Source organism: Lemur catta, chromosome 3 (assembly GCF_020740605.2).
Source record: "Lemur catta isolate mLemCat1 chromosome 3, mLemCat1.pri, whole genome shotgun sequence".
NCBI classification, from domain to species: domain Eukaryota; kingdom Metazoa; phylum Chordata; class Mammalia; order Primates; family Lemuridae; genus Lemur; species Lemur catta.
In genome coordinates, this window is record NC_059130.1 from 30159177 (window position 1) to 30180520 (window position 21344).

The 21344-nt window shown below is 42.3% G+C and overlaps 1 protein-coding gene across 11 annotated transcripts in view; it reads right to left on the reverse strand.

Annotated features, from left to right (window-relative positions):
• The window catches only part of ARHGEF11 (Rho guanine nucleotide exchange factor 11), a 108079-nt gene that overhangs the window by 37535 nt on the left and 49200 nt on the right, over positions 1 to 21344 (reverse strand). For 7 of the 11 annotated variants that reach the window (XM_045545430.1, XM_045545436.1, XM_045545433.1 and 4 more), the window contains 9 exons: positions 15790 to 15822; positions 14144 to 14235; positions 13049 to 13147; positions 10040 to 10089; positions 9189 to 9246; positions 8107 to 8285; positions 6850 to 6921; positions 2067 to 2186; positions 78 to 123 (listed from right to left, as the gene is read on the reverse strand). In XM_045545430.1, coding sequence (XP_045401386.1) covers positions 78 to 123; positions 2067 to 2186; positions 6850 to 6921; positions 8107 to 8285; positions 9189 to 9246; positions 10040 to 10089; positions 13049 to 13147; positions 14144 to 14235; positions 15790 to 15822 — 749 coding nt within the window. The remainder of the gene's footprint in view (positions 1 to 77; positions 124 to 2066; positions 2187 to 6849; positions 6922 to 8106; positions 8286 to 9188; positions 9247 to 10039; positions 10090 to 13048; positions 13148 to 14143; positions 14236 to 15789; positions 15823 to 21344) is intronic. The other 4 variants (XM_045545439.1, XM_045545438.1, XM_045545434.1 and 1 more) reach the window with 3 other exon arrangements.

Consider the following 21344-nt stretch of genomic DNA (forward strand, 5'->3'; position numbering starts at 1 on the left):
CACAGGGAGGGGAAGGTAGATAGCAAACCTGGACTAGAGGTATGCCAGGGAAAAGGGGGGTGATGGGGGAGACTCACCTTCTGATAGTCTCTGGCTGGTATCACCACAGAGTGGAAGGATGTCCTAAAAAAGAAAGGCCAGGAGGGTGGGCAAATTCTGTGAACCTCTCGCCCTACTGTTTTCTTCCTCCAGTCAGTGCTGTATTAGCTTACAGTTAGTGGCCTCTTCTGTTTCATTGCCCCAAAAATGCCCAGCTAGAAGAGATACTGCTTCTTTTGTACAGTTTGAGGATGATGATGACCCCTAATGGTGGAAAGGGAGCTTTACCATTAACAAAATTCTAAAATCTCACTTTATTTATCACCCTGGACCTCAAAGCATCTAATGCCTTACTTGGGTTGGATACAAGAAAGAACCTCCTAACTATGAAGGAGCACAAAGGGCTCAAGCAGGTGACTGGGGGCAGATATAAAGGGTTTACCTCTGGAGATCTCTGAGGACTGACAGGCACTGGCCTGGGACCGACTGAGCCAGCTCATGTGGAGGAAATGATGTTGATAGTGCTGTATTATTTACAAAGCACTTTCCTGTACCACATTTAATTTTCCAATGACTCTGAGTTAAGCATGTTACTTCCATGTTATAAATGAGGAAACAGAAGCTCAGAGACCTTAAGTAACTTGCCCAAGCTACACAGCAGGTCAACTCTAAAGCCAAGCTTGGAGCTCAGACCTTCAGAGAAGCTTAGTGTCTCAGACTCACCACCTCATAGCACAACCAACAGTGGCAGCAGCATCAAACACGTACTGGCCCCTGTGTCAAGGGCAAGCTAAAGCTTGAAATACTGAAAATACCGTGATCTCCATTTTATAAATGAGGAAAGTAAGGCTCCTAGGGATGAAGTAACTTGCCCAAGAGTCTTAAAGCTGGTGAGAATTAGAGCTGGGATTTGAATCCAGATAGTCTAAGTCCACAACCTGAGGTCCTATCAACCATGTGCTATGATATTTTCCTTCAGAAAATGAAGCAGTTTAAATTTATTTGCCTATGTTTCTCAAACTTTTTTGATCTGAATGTTCTAAAAAAGAAAGTAGATAATCTTTAACACATTGACTGCCACACTAAAAAAAAAAAACAACCTTTTTTTTCACAGTGTTTTATTACGAATATAGAATAAAAACTTCAAAAATGAAGTAATCCTTTCTAATTGAATGAAAAAATTTGTTATTTTTTATTGTTTTCTGTGTATGAGTTATATGCAAATTGAAAAATAGTTCTTGTGGCTCCCAAGGTGAAGACGTGTGATTCACATATGCTTCACGAGGCCCTGGGCTCAAAACTATCATGAGTTAAATACAACTCACATAGCAGTTAATGTGTTAAATAATTTTTATTTACTTTGGCAAATATTCTTGGAGACCTTAAAGTTTCTGGAGAGTTACTTCTTATTCACCCAAAGAATTAATGCCTGATGGAGATAAGTAAGACACTAATAGTAAGGTCCCTGACAAGAATAGGTAAAGAACCATTTCCTCTCTGGAATTTTCCACAAAGCATGGTTAGCTGCTGATATAGATCCCTGTCAACTGACTGGGATCCTTTATGTAGGCTGACTTTAAAAGTACTTGTATTTCTTTGAGAAGACTCATTACTTGAAGACTAGGTGGTGGAGAAAGGTACCAGATGAAAATTAAGTAAAACCAGTGTAGAAATATACATCAGCTCTGAGGAAACGACCCAGAAGGGAAGGATATCTAGGAGTCTAAAGCCACCAGTATGATTTATTTCATATTTATTTCTTTCCATTGCAACCATAAGTTCTTGGACGGTAAGACATAGGCTTTTTCTTTTTATGGTATCCCAAGTGTCAAAACAGTGCTCAGCCTCTTTGGTGCTAAATAAAGAACTGCAGACCTTTGTTTCTTTATAAAATACTAAACACTTAGACTAGCTCACCTTTAGGTCCTGCCATAATGCAGGAAGCCTTCCATCCTTGCTTTCGCCCTCACTCTATCCCAGTCCGACTGCAAGGTGCCTTTCCTAGAGCTGTGCCTACCATCACTCACCACTAAGCCACCAGTCTCCTGCTGGATCTTCAGCTGTAACTGAATGACTCGCCGCCGGGCACCTTCGATCTGCTCTTCCAGCGGGCTGGCGGGGTTCCGGCTATACACCTCACAGATACGCTGGGGAGGGGTGAGGAGGAGAAGGAGGAGGGGAAAAGGCAGAGGGGTGGTTAGTAGAGAATGGACGACTCATCAGTGAGGAGAACAGGCAGTTATCCCAAAACAAAGAAGAGAGAGGCGAGATCTCTGCCTTCTAGTAGGTACATGTTATTTCACCATCATTTAGGATTGGAAAAAGGTATAAGTGATAAGAAACAGAACACGTGAAGCAACCTGAGAAAGGAGATAAAACACAAAGTCCTGTCCTAATCTGATCCATTCTTCAAGGCCTGGCTGTAAGTCCCACATTCTAAATGAGGTCTTCCTCTACTGCCACTCAAGTGTGAAATATTTAAGTGAATGTCCAGACCAGTACACAAAAAGGTGCCAAAGAGGAAACTTACACAATGAGAACCACAGGAGATGAGAGGAAGCAGCACTGAGTAGAGCAGACAATACCTCCCCCCAGCCCCATCATTCAGAAGCTCCTAGAGACCAGGAATCATCCTGACACCAGCACTCCGCATGGCATGAAATATGCCACAGACTCCCTTCGCAGTCAGGGACACCTGCCTTTGAATTCTGGCACCTCCACTCACTAGCTGTGTAGACTTGGGCAAGCTTGAATACGTCCTCATGGATAAAATGGAGATGACAATACCTGTCTTGTGGGATGGTTGTTAAGAGCTGAATGAGACTATGTATGCGAAGTGCTTAGCAGAATGTCTGGTGCATAGTTACACGCCTCAATACGTGGTAGCTATTCAGATTTTACAACAAAGGGAGATACTCAACAAAGCCTGCTGATTACATAATTAAATAAAGACCCTGGGTTCACATATTATCTAAACTCATTTGGGGCTTCCCCACTACCTGACAACCTTTTTACAAATGCCTCACATTTAATGTCTCACCTCCTCCCTGCCCACACCAAGCCCCAACCCTTCCCTCAGTCTCAGCAGAAGATATCACTTGGTGAAAACCCAATTTTATTTTACTCCATTTCAAAATACTTTCAGTTATCTTTCCTCCTGCCTGAGAGGGGAAACTATGTCTAAATCTTTTACAAAGTTAAACCTTTGACTACTTTGGGCTCTTCTTGGACACTGTTCAGATATCTTCAAAGTCTCCTTTTTCCAATGGCTCTTTCCCTTCATCCTACAAAAATGTTCACGTTTTCTGACTTAAAACAAAAACAAACCACCACAACAAAACCCTTTCCATCAGCTCTGATTATTCTTCAAGCTGCTGCCCCATTTGCTTCTCCTTCCTTTCACAGCCCGTGTTTCAAAACAGCTGTCTACAATAAGAACCCCACACTTCTTTGCCTCCAGTTGCTCCTTAACACACACAATCTAGTTCCCTCCCCATTACCTCAACCAAACACTCCTTCAAGTATCAAATAGAATAGCAAGTGCTACGGTAAAGGCTGGTGCAGTGTGCTGTAAAAGCACTTAAGTCCCTAGATTCCACCCTCAGCACTCTCCTCTCTGCACTGGTGCTCTGGCTGATTTCACAGTCTCCAGTTTCAACTATCACCTTTCTACTAAGGATACCCCAATCTCTACTACAACCCAGCCTTTCCTCCTAGCTTCAGCCCTGTTATCTCCACATGCATAGTGCCTGGTCTCTATGTGAATGTCTCATGGGCACACTCCAAGCTGACCCTCATTTCCTTCCCCTAAGCTTCGCTCCTCTCTTCTATCTCACTCCATCAATGGCATCGCCATCTAGCCAGGCACTCAAACTTGGGACCTCCTTTAATTCTTTCTTCTCCCTTACCAGCTGATAAGTTCTACTGATCTGACCTCTGAGATATCTGCCATGGATATCTCCTCCTTTCTGTTTTCACTCCTACTGTTCTTGTTAAATCTGTCATCATCTCTTATCTACTGCAACAGCCTGCTAGATGGTTTCCTTACATTGACCCACTTAATACACTTCTCTAAAGAACACTGGTTTGAAAATATGATCAGTCCCCTACTCAAAATCCTTTGATCAAGTCCCACTGCTTTCAGAACAAACTCCAAGCTCCTCATTGTATTCAAGGCCCAGAACACCTTCCAACCACATCCGCTGCCATTTTCAGTGCTTTAGTCACAGCACACTGAATCCAACACAAGTGTCATCTCATGAAGCCTTCTGATTATTGCATAAATAATTATTCCTTCTTTTGTGCTTCCATGGCATTTTTTAAAAAAAAAAGTTAAAAATTGATATTGGATATAATTCACAAAACATAAAGTCACAATTTTAAAGTGCGCAATTCAGTGTTTTTAGTGTATTCACATAGTTGCACAGCCACCCCTACTATACAATTCCACAACATTTCCGTCACCCCAACAAGAAAGCTGGTACTTGTAAGCAGTCACTCCCAATTTCCCCCTTCCTCCACCCTCTGCAACCACTAATCGACTTCCTGTCTCTAAGCATTTGCCTCCACATAAATGGAATCATATAATCTGCGTACTTTTATATCTGGCTTCTTTCACCTGGCATAATGTCTTCAGTATAACGTTCTTCCACGTTATACTATGTATCAGTACTTCATTCCTTTTTATGGCTGAATAATATCCCCTCGTATGAATATACCACATTTTGCTTATCTATTCATCAACTGATAGACATTTGAGTTGTTTCTACTTTTTGGCTATTACGAATAATGCTATTATGAATGTTCATGCACAAGTTTTTATGTAAACATATGTTCTCAATTCCCTTGGGTATATCCTCTAAGTAGAACTGCTAGGTCACAAACATAGTATCTGTTGTTTAACATTCTGAAGAACTGCCAAACTGTTTTCCAGAATGGTTTCATTATTTTACATTCCCACCATCAATGGTAGGAATAGATTAGGATAGTGAATATGCAGACAAAATATAAACAAGTATTTCTCAGAATTCTCCACATCCTCACCGACACTTGGGTTATAGCCATCTTAATGGGTGTGAAGTGCTATCTCATTTTGATTGGCATCTCTCTATGACTAACAATGTTGGGCATCTTTTCACCTGTTTATTGACAATTTGCATGTCTTCTTTTAGAGAACTGTCCATTCAAATCCTTTGCCAATTTTTAAGGTGGGATGCTTGTCTTTTTACTGTTGAGCTATCAGAGTTCTTTACATATTTTGACCATAGACAAATGGGTAATTTCTGGGCTCTGAATTCTATTTCATTGCTCTATGGGTCTATCTTTATACCTAGCAGTCCCCAGCCTTTTTGGAACCAGGGAGCAGTTTCATGGAAAACAATTTTTCCATGAATCAGGGGTGGGGGGTGGGGGGGGAGGTGGAGCTCAGGCTGTGATGCCAGCGATGGGGAGCAGCTGTAGTGGCTGTAAATACAGATGAAGCTTTGCTTGCTCGCCCACAGCTCACCTCCTGCTGTGAGGCCCGGCTCCTAAGTTTCATGGAAGACAATTATTCCATGGAGGGGCCGGGGAAGAAACAGAGCTCAGGTGGTGATGCTCAGCCCGGTTCCTAACAGGCCATGGACTGGTACTGGGCTACAGCCCAGGGTTGGCGATCGCAGCTTATACCAATAACATACTGTCTTGGTTATTTTATGACATTTGTCAATATCTAAGTATTAACATTCATTATAATGTAGTACATCTTTATTCATGCATCCATATCCTGTGGGATTACTAATTCCTTAAAGGAAAGGTTCACCCTCTCATTCATCTTTGTAACCATTCCAACTCCTTCCCCAGCATTACCACCATCTATTGCCCTAATACACAGTACTTAGTACACAGCAAAAACTCAATGCTTGTTAAACAAATGAATGTATTTTACATCTTTGTGCCTTGATCTATGCTGTCCATTCACTAGCAGTCCCTCCCCCATCTCTTATGCCTGCTAAAGGCCCACTCTTCAAGGCCCAGCTGAAATACTATCCCTTCTGTGAAGCCTTTTCCCACATTTCCTATTATTCATTAATTGCTCTCATATTTTTCTTTTACTGCAAGCTCTTTGTTCCTCCCACTGTATTCTGAATTTCCCTCATTAGATTTTAAACATGTTGAGGGCAAGAACCATCCAATCTTTTTCATTTATGTATACCACAGTAACTAAAATACTGATTTACACACAGTGGCACTTACAGAAATTTGCTGACTTGAAATGAAGGGGTGAAGAGATTGGTCCAAGTTAGTCATAATAGGAATCTGGTTATTCCACTCCAGCCATGTTAATCTTCTTACTATTCTCTGTGCACATCATTTCCTAGGCCTGGAAATCTCTCTTCATCCCCTCTACCAACAGTGCTCCCCATCTTCATTAGTCTGGCCCAGCCCTCACCTACTCATCCCACCTTCCTTTCCTCTATCACTTCCCTTCCTTGGACACCTCCAAGATCAACTCCAACTAACTGTGATTTTCATCAGTTCTAATGTTCTCTCATTTTACTCTCCCTGTCTGTCACATATTTGTCTTTTGTCTTCATATTCACTATCCTAATCTATTACCCATGGATCTCTATTGCTCTATTCACTCCACTGGTCAAATCCTGCTTTAACAAATTCTACTGGCCAATGACAATTCTTTAGTGATCCTTAAGTTTTATTATTTAAGGTTTTAGGATAAGGCCTATAAATTAAGTACTGCACATTGGCAGATTGCGCTGATAAAGTATTATTTCATTAAAGCAACGGCCAGTCTACCCTTGGCAGTGACCTTACCTGTAACTCTTTTTCCTCTTGCCTCAGCATATTCCTGAGGATCTGGGTGGCATGTTTTTGAACTTCGGGATCCTAGGAATAGAAAATATGGCAGTAGTGAGAGTTAGGGACTAGCTCAATACCTTAACTCTCTTCTACCTGCTGACTCTTTTTTTTTGAGACAGAGTCTCACTCTGTTGCCCAGGCAAGAGTGAGTGCCGTGGAGTCAGCCTAGCTCACAGCAACCTCAAACTCCTGGGCTCAAGTGATCCTTCTGCCTCAGCCTCCAGAGTAGCTGGGACTACAGGCATGTGCCACCATGTCTGGCTAATTTTTTCTATATATATTTTTAGCTGTCCATATAATTTCTATTTTTAGTAGAGACGGGGCCTCGCTCTTGCTCAGGCTGGTCTTGAACTCCTGAGCTCAAATGATCCGCCTGCCTTGGCCTCCCAGAGTGCCAGGATTACAGGCGTGAGCCACTGCGCCTGGCCTACCTGCTGACTCTTGGGCAAGGAAAGCTATGACAGTAGAGCCTGGGTCATAAGTATGTTTTGTACAACACTCACTGCCCTACTGGAATGCAATAAACAAAGTTTTATGTTGATTTCACTCCCGAACTTCCTAGAAACCTGTAATTCCCCTTTGGTATCAAATTGCTCTAAAGTCTCCCAGAACTTGCAGGCTCAGTCTTCTTTCCAATGGAAAAATCCTGTTCCCTATACTCATCTGCACCCTGTACTCCTTTAACTCTTCACACAGGCTTTCCTTGCTCCTATGGTTCTCTCCCTACTTGCTTCTGTCCTTTTCTGACACTCTCCCTCTTCTGACTGGGCTCCACATTTTGCTCCTACAAGTAGCCTTTTTTTCTCTAGCAAGTCTTTCCCCTACTCCTTGACTTTCTACCTTATCCTGCTAACACTGCCTGGCAACAGTCTTCAACAGTTGCTTTCTGTCAATGCCTGCAAGTGTCCACTCTCTTCCTCATGAAGAGCAGCACTTGCAGAGGGCCTCCTTAGAGTCTTCCACATGTTTAGGAAACACATTTTATGTTGCTGTCTGATAAAACCTCAATGTATTTGCATGGAAGGAGGACACTAAGGCATGGAACAGCCCCTTTCATGCAGCCCTCATTTCTGTTCAACTCTTTGATGGTCTTCCGTGTATCTTTTAGCTTGTCTCTGCTCACCACAACCCCATTTAACCTGCTTTCCTCCCCAGTGGGCAGCACTTCAAAGGGACATTGAAGTAAGGAGGGGGAGCCAGCAGTATCATTACCTGCAGAGGTTTGGGTCCAGTGATGCGTTGTGGAGGTGGTAGAGGTGGAGGAGGTGGTGGTGGTGGGACCACAGGGGTGACTCGGGGAGCTCCTGCTGGAGATGTGTCCTGCTGGAGCCCAGAGACACTAATGGATGAAGGTGAAGAGCCCAGGAGTGTGAGTGCGACATAGGCGCCAGCTGGAGGAAAACAAGAGGCTTGCTGCAGCGGTGCTGTTCTGGGGAAAGAGACTCTCCAACTCCATGGGGTGGGGGTCTTCTCCCTTCCGTCATTAAGCTCATAATCCACTTTTTAATGGCCTACCCATTCTATAATTCCTGCCTCATGCTCTACATCAGTCCAAGTGCTGCATCCTCCTGCCCTTCCTTCAGGCAGAGACCTCAACCAAAATTCCACTCATAAATACCTGGCAACACTCCCCATGGGCTGCCTCATCAGCTCCTTGTTTCGTCCTTTATCTCATTAAATTAAGTAGCCAATGTCAAGCCCCTAGCTAGGGCACTGCCCACCTGGCACAAAGTAGGCACTCAAATTCTAGCTCTCCACCCTCCCACAACCCTCAATTCTTTCCTCAACATTTGTTACTTCTATTTGATTATCTGTGCAGACTCAGGTGTTGGGTTTTCCTGGCTACAAACAGAATTATTTTTGTTTTTTTCTCCTTCCAAACAGGAAATAAATGAGGAAGAATGTCCATGAATGGGAATGAATGATATTTGAGTGAGACGTGGGCTCAGTACGATATGGTGTAAATAGGAGTGGCAAAAATGGATGTGGGTAGACAACATACATAACCTAAACACTTGGACCCCCGTAATATGCTGACATAAAAAAAAAATGGATGTGGGCAAAAATAAAGATGTCTGATGAGAGGTTAATAATGTCTTCACTTGAAAGGATAATTGAGGATTGTGGCCGTCTAAGTGGATCACTCCATGCCACAATTAAAGATGTGACTTCAGCTGCCTCACAGACCTACAAAGGAAGCCTCCTGAGTCAGTAGGCCTGTTCTCTCCTCCCTACCTCCCTCTCATCCCATGTGCTCCCCTAATTCCTTCAGTTGTCACCTCTCTCCAACTTACATTTGATAAGCTTCACCACTTCCAGGTGTGAACTATTGGTCACCATGGTGCCATTGACCTGTTGGAGGGACAAACAATATTGAGAAATGGTGAGGGAAACCAAGGGGATCCTTCTGTAAGTTCAAACTGCCACTTCTTTAGGAAGCCATTTTCCAATTCTGCTTAGCCACCTCTGGTCACTTGTTTATTACATTATTCAAATTACATTATGAATTTGTTCCTGTTCACATCTGCTATGTATTCTGTCTCTACAGCTAGCCTATACATTTTCAGGGCTAAGACCTGTGTCTTTATTCCTTTTCTAACCAGTTCCCTCACATACACATGTGTATGTCAACTGATCCAGTGTGCTTCCTCCTTACTAGAGGACTAAGGAGTCTCTGCAGCTAGGATTTCCTTAATACTTCTAGGACTCTATTTTGCAAAAGAAAGACCTGAATGAGTAGGGCAGATTATAGTCATTTAGAACTGGCAAGGACCTTAGGTTGGAATTGTATGGAGAAGAGAGTATCAACCCGAGGATCTCAAGGCTTGGGTCCTTCACTAGTCACAATCCCTCCCTCTTAATCTTATATTTGTTATTTGTGAAATGGGAATAATAAAACCCATCCTAGAAGATTGGTTGCTTTAGAGTCAGGAGGGCTCAGAATATGGAACCTGCTATCTTAATCCCCATTCTCTCTCACACTATACTACTGTGCTCCCTCTCGTGGTAGCACCCCTAACTCCGTGGCTGGCTGAAAGCTGGTTTCAAGATGGAAATATGCAGGATGGGGGCCAGGCCAGACGTGCTCCTGCACACCTGCCTCCACTCCTGGAGGTGGGGGGTAGTAGGTGTCAGGGTCACTCACTTTGATGATTCGGTCGCCCTCTTTCACACCAGCTTTCATGGCTGCACCTCCTGTAAGGAAAAGGCCCAGTTAGCAGAGCCCCACCATCTCTCCCAGAGGTCACTGAATCTACACCAAAGTCCCTGTCAAATCCCTCCCACCCCTCAACATTTCCCCTCATTTCTCTGTGTCAAGTATCTCAAATGCTGGGTGTGTATCCTAGTCTGCTTCAGTAACATAACTACTTTTAAGCTAAGGTGGACCTATATAAGGTCATATCTCCTGCTCTTCCCTCCACCTAGAGAAGATGCCAGACTTCTGATAACCAGGCCAAGGTGGGAGACAGGCAGGGCCAGGATTGGGGAAGAGTATGTGTGTTTCATTTTAATGTGTCTGGATATGTTGCAAGGATAAATAAGAGTTATTTCTTACTATCCAGTGACAATGAGTTTACTGTATTAAAATTGTTAAAATAATAATAGAGAGGAATAATAATAATAAAGAAGACTAAAACAAGAATTTTGAAACTTGAAGCTCATAAGTCCTGAGAGGTTCATAAAGATATTCTGAGGGCTCGTATCATTAGAGATGATAATGATAACTGTTTATGATTAAAGATACTAATAGTAATTGTTTTCTCTCATTATAAATTATTTGAAAAAATTGTTTTAAACTATTTACAGCTTTCCCTTTTAAAATCGACCAGATGAAGAGCTTCTGACAGCAACTGACTGAGAGGTGCTCAGCAGAATGTGCTCTTGACTTTTTCAGGTTGTCACTCAACTGGAGGCTGCAGTGGTTTTGACCACAATAGAGTTTCAAATGACTTATATTCCTAATTTAATTTATACCCAGGAAGCATAAGAAACACTAAAGCTGAAATAAGTTAATGAGAAGCATAAAAATTACATTTTGTAAATCTGCCCCAAGATGATAATTCAATCTTAAGTTGCATTCATCTGATGAAAACAAAACTCCCACAAAGCCAATCTAGATGTCTCTAGTCTAAAAAGAAAAAATACAGTGATGACTACATTCCAATTTGGCTTTTCAATACTAGGATTCAAGACGCCCCTCATCTACAGTGTGCTATTTATGGAAGAGTACTTGCAAATAGCTTGAAACTCTCCCTTATACAGCCATCTACAAACTAAAGCTGAAGAGGAAAGAGCTATCTTGCCTGGATGTGTAAAACACATGAGGTGACTTCTAATAACATACTGATTTAAAAAAAAAATTAAACTTTTCAGAGTAAAGCGATTTGAGCAGTTCTCAGACTTCAGTAAGCATGAGAATCACCAGAGGAATTTGTTAAAAAGTGTATTCCTTGGCCCCCTTGCCAGAAAAAGGATTCAGTACTTCTGGTGTGAGGGCCAAGAATAAGGATTTCAATCATCTTAGGGTCTAGGCGATTCTGATGTAGGCAGAACACAGACCATACTTTGAGAAACAGTGAACTAAAGAAATCTAATATGTATCTGGGAAAGACAATAACAACTGCTTTGTTAGTCTTGTGATTTCAATGCCAATCCAAATGAAGTCTCTTCCTCTCTCTTCCCCCAAACACATACACACACATTCTAATACTCATATTTAACTGCAAGCCATCTTTTTGCTCTTTCCTTTCTGGGTCTGACTCTGTTCAGCCTAAGGGGATGAAAAAAGTGAAGGAGAGCTGAATCTCTACTTCACTGGAGGGGATCCCACACCTTCTGCATTAAAAAGACTATAGAGGCAAAGTATAAGTTATTGGCAGTTCTGCTAACTCTGTCTCACCCTAGTCCAAGAACCCTGAGAAATAACAGAAGCAAAAAACAAAACTATCTTTTCAGAGCTTTACCCCAGGATATGCAAGACAAACCTCCCACTGATAAAAGTTAACTCTCACACATAAGAAGCCATAATTATTTATGTACTTGTATGACCCACAAATCTAATTTTGGTCACAAATTTGAAATTATCTTTTCAACTTTCCTGTAAACATCTCCAAAATCTTTCTCCAAAATTAATGCAAATACATTTTTCCTTCCCCTTCTGCACAGTCCCTAGTGTGAAATGCCCGCCTGTTCCCTACCCTTTCCTGTGTTCTCCTGTAAGCCACGCCTGTGATGCTCCATGTCACTGGCCCAATCCCATTTGCTACACTGAAGTTCACCCCTTTTAGGGATACTTGCTTTATACTCTTCCACACCCCATCTCCTTCTTGACTGCCTTTTCCAGCCTCAGTCACTAACAATGATTCTACCACCCAGCACATGCTAGAGCTTGACTGTTCACAGCTCTTCTATACATAATTGATCACTAGGTGGATTTGGCTGTGATGCCAACTCACTCGTCACTCCTTTCCCACCAAATTCCTATCTTGGTAATCTATTTTTTCATTTCCATCTCTCAAACTACTTCTTAAATCCTGTTTTCTTAAGAGGGCTTTCCAAACCGATCAGAAGGAGTATGGCTATGCCTTGAACCACAAACCACCCAAACAAACTTCCAAATACCACTTCCTTCAACGTAATGTCCGACATACATCATTTATCTTTTGGTAATTTATTATTTAATGTTAATTATATCTGCAGATGTGTTCTATAATCACTTGGACCAGTGTACCTGTCTCAGATTATGAACTCCTGTAGAAAATGACTGACTGCTTTTGCACTTAGTCAGGTAATGTGAAGGTAAGTATGAGGAAAGGGGCCTTTGATTCCTCCATCGCATCTTATGTATGACCCAGTGTGAGGGGCTCCCTTACATGGCAATCAGACCTCTGCCTGATGACCGGAGGGCTATTCTGCTGGTTTTACACTTCCCAAGCAGGGAATCAAGCATGAAGCACAATTCCTAGAAATTGGCTCTGTACTGTGGAGACTTGCTCTGATGCCTGGGGAGAACCAGTTCTAGAGTAATTCACTTGTGCCTCCCAGAGCTCCCCAGACCAGGAAAGCACAGGTTCTCCAAGTCATGTGGCACTGTCACATATATGGTGGCTTTGTAAGAACTGTCCACTGCAGGAAGAAGGGATACAGCACTCACCAGGCCGCACAGATTGCACCAGAACGATGCGATCCCCACTGACTGTGAAGCCGAAGCCATGCTGGTCCTTTTGGATGATGACACAGCGTTGAACAAGACCTGGTGGGAGGTGAGAAAGACAAAGAAAGGAGTTTCGTAGCAGTGTCACTGGAAGGTTAGTGCACATAAGCTGAGACCAACCCAAAAAGCTTCAGTGCATTTCTTCCTCAAGAAGTCTTTCCAGACTAACCAAATCCCCCAGACTTATCCTGTCAAAACACATGATCACAATGACATGCCTCCCTCGGTGGTTGGCAAAAACCTGTAACTTCCTTTGTATTCCGTACAAGAAATTACCCTTCTCTGAGATGTTGAAATACTTGTTTCTCTTGTAAATGTCTGTCCCTTTGGTTTATCTGGGGGAGAATGGCCAAAGAAGGGGCAGGGCCAAGTCCAGCTATCCTCCTGAAGACTAAAGTTACAGATAAGCAGCTCCCTACCCCCAGGACTGAAGCCCAAGTGAGACTGGAAGTTTTATGTCAAGTTATATCCAGTGAATGCAGCAGGTAGGACACCAATGCTTGTTGACTATTCTTGCAGAGTTGGATATCACTCAGGGTGACACAGGGGTAGTCACTTGCCAAATGCAGGGAGGGATAAAAGACAGGAGAAAAACCTTTTATTCAGACTAATATCATATATAAAACCTAAAAAACAATAAAGGAACAGAGACTATGACTAACAACTGTTTGCATCTCCGTGAGCGTGTACTGGGAATCATGCCCGTGTGCAGGTGTGCATGACTGCATCCTGTAGTGATTAGAGCATGGGTTCTAGAGTTAAAACAGAACTGGTTTTCTGTTCTCAACAAGCTTGTGCATTTGCACCAGTTTCTTAACCCCTATGTGCCTCAGCTTCTTCATGTGCAAAATAAGGATAATAAAACCTACTTTCTACAGTTGATGTAAGGAGGCAATTTATATAAAATCCATAACACAGTGCCTAGTACATATTATGTGCTCAACATAAAGGCTATGTTTTACATTTGGGGCATACAGGTTGCCTGTATGGGTGCACACCCCATGTCTACGTGTTAATGCCCAAGAAGAAGGTTACCTGCTGTTTCAGAGGTGTCAGAGGGCTGGCGATGGTGGGAAGGGGACTTGTGCTCAGGTGCAGAATCTCCCAGAGAAGACAGGCTACTTAACCTGAAGAAGGAGTAAGGAAAGCACATCTATCAGCTGGGCAGGGAGGGATCAGCCTTGTAGTAGGAGGAGGCTCTGTCAAAGGGGGCCCTGAGTCTTGGATAATGAGAGACTGAACCACCCACCCTGCAACTCGCTCAGTCTGGTAGCAGATTAGCCATGTCTACACTACTGGCAACACCACCTATCTGGAATCCTGGGATGGTGGGGCAAGCATAATCTCTTCAATACCCAGTAAGCTGCGAAGGGAAATAGCCCTTCCTGGAGTCAGGTGACAAAGAGACAATAGCAAGAAGGGGATGCGCACACATACACATGCTTGTTGGGTCTTACCAGGCTGCAATGGGGCTGATGAAACAGAACAGAGCAGCAGAGAAAATGAATGCAAGAAAAAGACAGAAGAAAACCAAACAGCCAGTTAGTTTTAGGCGATGATTTGCAAAGGAACGGGAGGCTGGAGGGAAGGACGTGGCAGGTCAAACACATACAGAGGCCTGCGTGAACACAGCAGAGGACTGCAGTGGCTGTAGCAGACACAAGCTCCCCACTTTAGCTTCATCTCTTTGTCCCTCAAACTTCCACCTCTCCAAAGTAACAGTCTCCAGGAGGGTAACTGGGCATTTAGTACTAGCCAGCTGGGTAACTGGTAACTTGTACAATTTTCTAGAAAGAAGGGTACAGCAATGGCCCAAGTCTCTGAAAATTCCATTTATCTTTTGGGTACCATGGGAAAACAGGAATCTGATCTGATTGGTGGTAGTATTCCAATCCCATATTGAGCCCCACTCCCACAGCCAGTCCAAGGCACCTTGCTGAGAAACTATTAAAGACTCTAAAAACTCAAAGTACCACAGATCACCAATCAGAAGGTTTACTACTTTATCTCCTCTTTAACTAGGACCGCTACAGAAACAGAAGAAATTCAAATCATTGCTGTGGCCCTCCTTTTTAGAAAAGTGTACAAGTTGCCGATTTCTGAATCAACAATTGCTGCCCCTCAGAAAGGGGCAATTTCTACCCTCTCTATATCAAATAACTAAATAGAAGGCTATTCATGGAAGTACTGTGTATAACGGCAAAACAGTAGAAATAATCTAAATGTCCACAATGGGTGACTGGTTAAATAAATTACAGCATAGCAGTATAGTAACAGAACTTAGCCATATAAAAGAATGGTGACACTACTTATATATGATAAGGAATGATCTCCATGATATATTATTGAGTAAAAAAAGCAAGGTATAGGAGCATTTGGACAGTAAAAAAAAAGTGGGTAAAAGAGAAAAAAATTATGTGTTTACACATGTTTAAATGTTTGTTTACATATGCAAAAATATCTAAAATATCTCTGGAAGGATACAAAAGAAACATTGGTTGCCTCCGAGGAGGGAAACTGGGTGGCTGGGACACAGGAATAGAACGGCAGACTTTTCACTATATTCTCTTTGGTACTCTTTAAATTCCAACCACATGAAGGTACGATCTATTCAAAAAATAAATAACGTTTAAATATAAACGAGGGGTTTTGTTCCCCCCTCACAGTGGCGCCCCTCTTACCTGGACAGGTGAGACTGCTTTTTACTGGCTGATCTTTGGATCAGAGAAAGGAGGACATCAAGGAAGAAGAGAGTGTGGGGCCCAGGAGAGAGTGATGCGCAGGAAAGAAGGAAGAAAGAGAAAGAAAAACAAAACACGACATAAACCAGACAAGACACTGGAGATGGTTGGTTCAAAAGAACAACCATAACAGAGCTAAAAGTGACCCAGGAGTGGAAATTGGACACAACACAGCAGTGAGCTTACTGAAATGCAAATTTGCCTATGTCATGTCACTGCTTAAAACCTTTTAGAGCATTGTACTCATGAGAAAGGTCATCTGCCTTCAAGCGAGGCCATTGGCTACAGCATCTAACAGGAAGCATTGCCTGCTGCCGGGGGAAGTACCCTCTGATGTCCTCCACAGCTCCCAGTGCCTATCCTTCCTGTAGCACAAATACCAAAGGAAACTACTCACTTGTCTGTAAAGCTGTACAAAGTCGGAAAGTCCATGAAAGTAGAGAGGGTCCCCAGTGCCTAACACAGTAAGGGCTCATTCCTATTCTTGGTTCCTGATCTTCACTGTTCTCCTTTCACTTGTGACAGTTTCTGGCTTCTGTCTTTGCCCACACTGTTCCTTCCTCCTACATGTTCTTCCTACTCTAGTCTCTATTACTGCACCTATGAGCCAGGAAAAAAAGTAAACTTCCAGAAGGTGTAACTTCTGGCTTTCTTCAAATGACCCTATTCCATCATTCCCTGTCTACTCCCCACCTTCCCATCCAGGGTAAAGATTAAGCTTAGTTCACCATTTAATAAAAGTTGTATTACGTTCTAGAATCCAGACCTGTGCTAATATAATAGCCACAAGCCACATGTGGCTATTTAAATTTAAATTTTAAAATAAAATTAAAAATTCAGTTTCTTGATGGTACCAGACACATTTCAAGTGCTTAACAGCTACATATAGCTAAGTGGCTACCATATAGGACAGTGCATTATAGAACATTTCCATCACTGCAGAAAGTTCTATTGGGCAGCACTGTTCCAGACACTGTCCGGCACCAGGGATACAAAAATGAGTAACACACAGTCATGTGCAGCTAGTGAATGAGGAAAACATACAAACAGCCCCCTAATCAAAGATGAATTCTTGGAAGGGACCTTTAAAAGTCTTTTTTTCCATCTGCTCATCTGCTGTCTTTATTAGTGTCCACAACACCCCACCACAAGGCAACCTGTACTGGGCTTGAACTCCTCCTCACTGCCTTAACAGAGAGCCCATTTTATCTTGAGACACCTCAGGCCTCCTCTTTGCCTTGTTCTTATTGACCCTGGCAGGAAGCTGGCTTCCTACGCCCGTATTAAAGCCTAGAAGATGCATTTTGAACCTGGTAACTCTTAACCTGGTTTGGTTTGCATTTTAGCTGGGGCCCGAGCAATTCCACATAATCAAAGGCAAATGAAGCAAAGCTACCTAGCTGTAGAGGATTACAGGGGCATGGACAAAGATCATTTCAGCAGTCATGGGAAGTTCCTCTAAAAATAAATCACAGGTTAGGGCAGGTACATGGGGAATAAGGAGAGTGTAACATAAGTATAACTGCAACAGATGCAAAAAAATATTTTTCTCTCTGAGAGCTTAAAGGAGGGAAAACTACTATTGACTCAGAGGAATAAGAAATATCTATAGAAGGCAGGCCTGGTATATAGAAGGAATGGACAGACTATTGGGTCAGCTGCTGTTTTGAGTCTGAGCACAGGTTCAGGAGGAAGACCTTGGAAGGTTAAAATCTGAGAAGGGAGGAAGAAAAGGAGAGAGGAAGGTGGTGTGGCATGAAATGGAGGCTGTCAGAGGGGAAAAAAAGACTTTTAATGTTGGGCTCTGCCTCTTCCCAATGACATTCTCATCAATATTTGGCAGCAGAGCTCAGATTTCATTCAGCCTAAACCTAGGGGTATGGAGAAGACCCTAGAGAGTGGAGAATTTCCCCCCAAATTTGCACTTTCTAAATGGCACCGCAGACAGATTTTCTGACCCAATTACTCAGCTATTGCTTATATCCAGTCGAAGAGACCTGGGGTTCCTTTATAACCTTTTCTCAAGGCTGTTCCTTTCTTTTTCTTTTTTTTTTTTTTTTTGAGACAGTCTTGCTTTGTCCCCTGGACTAGAGTGCAGTGGCGTCATGGTAGCTCACTGCAACCTCAAACTTCTGGGCTCAAGGGATCCTCCTGTCTCAGCTTTCCAAGTAGCTGGGACTACAGGTGTGTGCCACCACGCCTGGATAATTTTTCTATTTTTAGTAGAGACAAGCCTTGCTCTTGCTGCGACTGGTCTCAAACTCCTGAACTCAAGCGATCCTTCTGTCTTAGCCTCCCAGAGTGCTATCCTTTCTTTATCATTGACACCCATCTCTTTAAGCCACATGTCCACTGCCTCAAGCCTGGGTTACTGGGAAAAAAAAAAAAAATCTCACTTCCACTCTCCAGTCTACCTAGCACTCTACCGCAACAGACTAACTTCTCCAAATACTATTCTTCCTCCTGCTCCCCCTTTAAGAACCTAAAATTTCTCTCCTTACTAAATTGGATGTGCATGCAATAGCCTGATATTAAAGGCCTTTCATCCTGAGGATCCAACTACCTTTTGAAATTCATCGCTTATTACTTCTCTACTTTCACCTACCTCTATGGAATCCTATGAGATGCTGCACTCATTCCCCCTTTGCCTTGTGATGGCCTTCATCCCTTCTCTCTATCCATCTCCTACTACTATTTCAAGGCCCTGGTCAAATGGAGTTGACTTCATGAAGCTATTGCTGGCCACTACAGCCCATATTTCATTTACCCTAACATTTTATTTTATTTATTTAATTTTTTTTTGAGACAGAGTCCCACTCTGTTGCCCGAGCTAGAGTGCCATGGCGTCGGCCTAGCTCACAGCAACCTCAAATTCCTGGGCTCAAGCGATCCTTCTGCCTCAGCCTCCTGAGTAGTTGGGACTACAGGCATGTGCCACCATGCCTGGCTAATTATATATATATATATATATATATATATATATATATATATATATATTTTTTTTTTTTTTTAGTAGAGATGGGTTCTCACTCTTGCTCAGGCTGGTCTCGAACTCCTGAGCTCAAACAATCCACCCACCTCGGCCTCCCACAGTGCTAGGATTACAGGCATGCCTAGCATTTTATTTTTGAAAAATTTCAAACTACATTACAGTTCAAGGAGCAGCATGATGAATATCTATGTACTCTTCATCTAGATTTAGCAATTAACATCTGTCCCATTTGCTTTATCTTTCTACATTTATACACTTTTTTCCATTTCAAAGTTGCAGACATCATGATGCTTTACCCCTATCTTCTTTACATATATCCCTTAAGAACCCTGAAATCCTCCTCTATAACCACAATGCCATCAGCACACCCAGTGAATTTAACTTTGATACAATATTATCTAATGTACAGTATGTATTCAAATTTCTCTTATTAATGTTCTTTATAGCTGTTTGCCAATTGCCTGAATCCAGGATTCAATTAAGGATCTCAAAGTATATTTACATCATGTCTTTTTTACATCCATTTGGTCTAGAACACCTTTGGTCTCTCACAGCACTGACATTTTCAAGAGTCCAGGCTAGCTGTCTTGTTGAATGGCCTGCAATCTGGATGTATGTGATGTTTCCTCATGATTAGATTCACGTTAAACATTGTTAAAGACTATCACATAAGTGATATTGTATAGCTTGTCCCATTTTGGTGATGATAGGTCTAATTACTTAGGTAAAGTGGTGTTCCTGAGATTTCCTAATGGTAAATCTATTTTCCCATTTGAGTTAATGAGAAGTCTGTGGGGCGACATTTCAAGACTATATAAATATTCTGTTCTCCAAGAAATTCTTATCCAATAATTTTATCATCCACTGAAGATCCTTCCCTGAACCACTTATTGCACAGGTGCCTGCAAAATGGCAACTTACTAATTTTGTCATTCCTTCTACATCTATTAGCAGGTAATCTTTTGTAACGAAGGTCATCTCATCCCTTTTCTGGAGTAGTGCTATGAACTCACAGACCCATTATTTTTTCTCCCAAAGTAATGCATTATAGTTCATTATCCTTTTTTTTTAATGTTAAAAATGTCCCAATTTGGCCTGTGGGAGCTTCTACATGCTAGCTCCTGTGTCCTTTTAACATGTCACCATCTGTCTTTGATCACGTCCTTGCTTTCTGGAACAAAAGAAAAAAGATACACCCTAGGCTCACCTTGTACTTTCTCTATGCCAGATCTGGAATCAAATATTTCTCTAAGGAGCCCTGCTCCTTTTAGCAGGACAAGATCTGGCTGCTAGGTACTCAATTGCTACTGAGTTGTCCCTATTTCCAGGCCCCTTCAATGGACAGAGCTAGAAAATATTTATTATGAAATTTTGGGATCACACTTATATTTTCAATCTGAACCCAATGTGACAGGGTTCTTCCTCATCTCCCCTATTCCATATTTTATCTTCTTTTTCCCATACTGAGAACCCTGTTCCCAAACAGTACCAATATATTTACTCATTTGCTCTATTCTATAATGCAGTCGAGATGGTTTCTGGGGTTACCACATCAGTATCACCAGCAAAAATAAGCCTACTAAGTTCAAGGTTTCCTTGCAGTTCATTTTGTCCTTTAAGCTACATCCCAGGAGTCAGTCCTGTGTGTGAAAGTTACTCTGGGTTACTTCTTTCTTACGTTACCAATTTGAAATATACTTTGTTCTTTTTTTGTTTTATATTTGTACTGAATTTTAGGATTTGCTTTTTTCAGGCTTATTTATTAATTTCAGTTTTTGAATTTGTTAAACATTTACATGGTTGAAAACTTAAAACAGGGCCAGGCGAGGTGGCTCACGCCTGTAATCCTAGCACTTGGGAGGCTGAGGCGGGTGGATCATTTGAGCTCAGGAGTTCGAGACCAGCCTGAGCAAGAGCGGGACCCTGTCTCTACTAAAAACAGAAAGAAATTATCTGGCCAACTAAAAATATATAGAAAAAATTAGCCGGGCATGGTGGTGCATGCCTGTAGTCCCAGCTACTCGGGAGGCTGAAGCAGGATTGCTTGAGCCCAGGAGTTTGAGGTTGCTGTGAGCTAGGAGGACGCTACGGCATTCTAGCCAGGGCAACAGAGCGAGACTCTGTCTCAAAAAAAAAAAAAGAAAGAAAAAGAAAACTCAAAACAAAATTTTAAAAGTACATTCAGAAGTGTCCGTACCCTTTCTTCCCGCTCCTCCCCAAGGAACGATTTTCAATCATTTTCAGTTTCCTTTCTGTGTTTCCTCTTGTAAAACTTAGCAAATACTTATAAATGTTCTTTTTTGGAGACAGAGTCTCACTCTTTTGCCCTGGCTAGAGTGCCATGGCATCGGCCTAGCTCGCAGCAACCTCAAACTTCCGAGGTTAAGCAATCCTTCTGCCTCAGCCTCCCGAGTTGCTGGGACTACAGGCATGTGCCACCATGCCCGGCTAATTTTTTCTATATATTTTTAGTTGTCCAGATAATTTCTTTCTATTTTTTTTA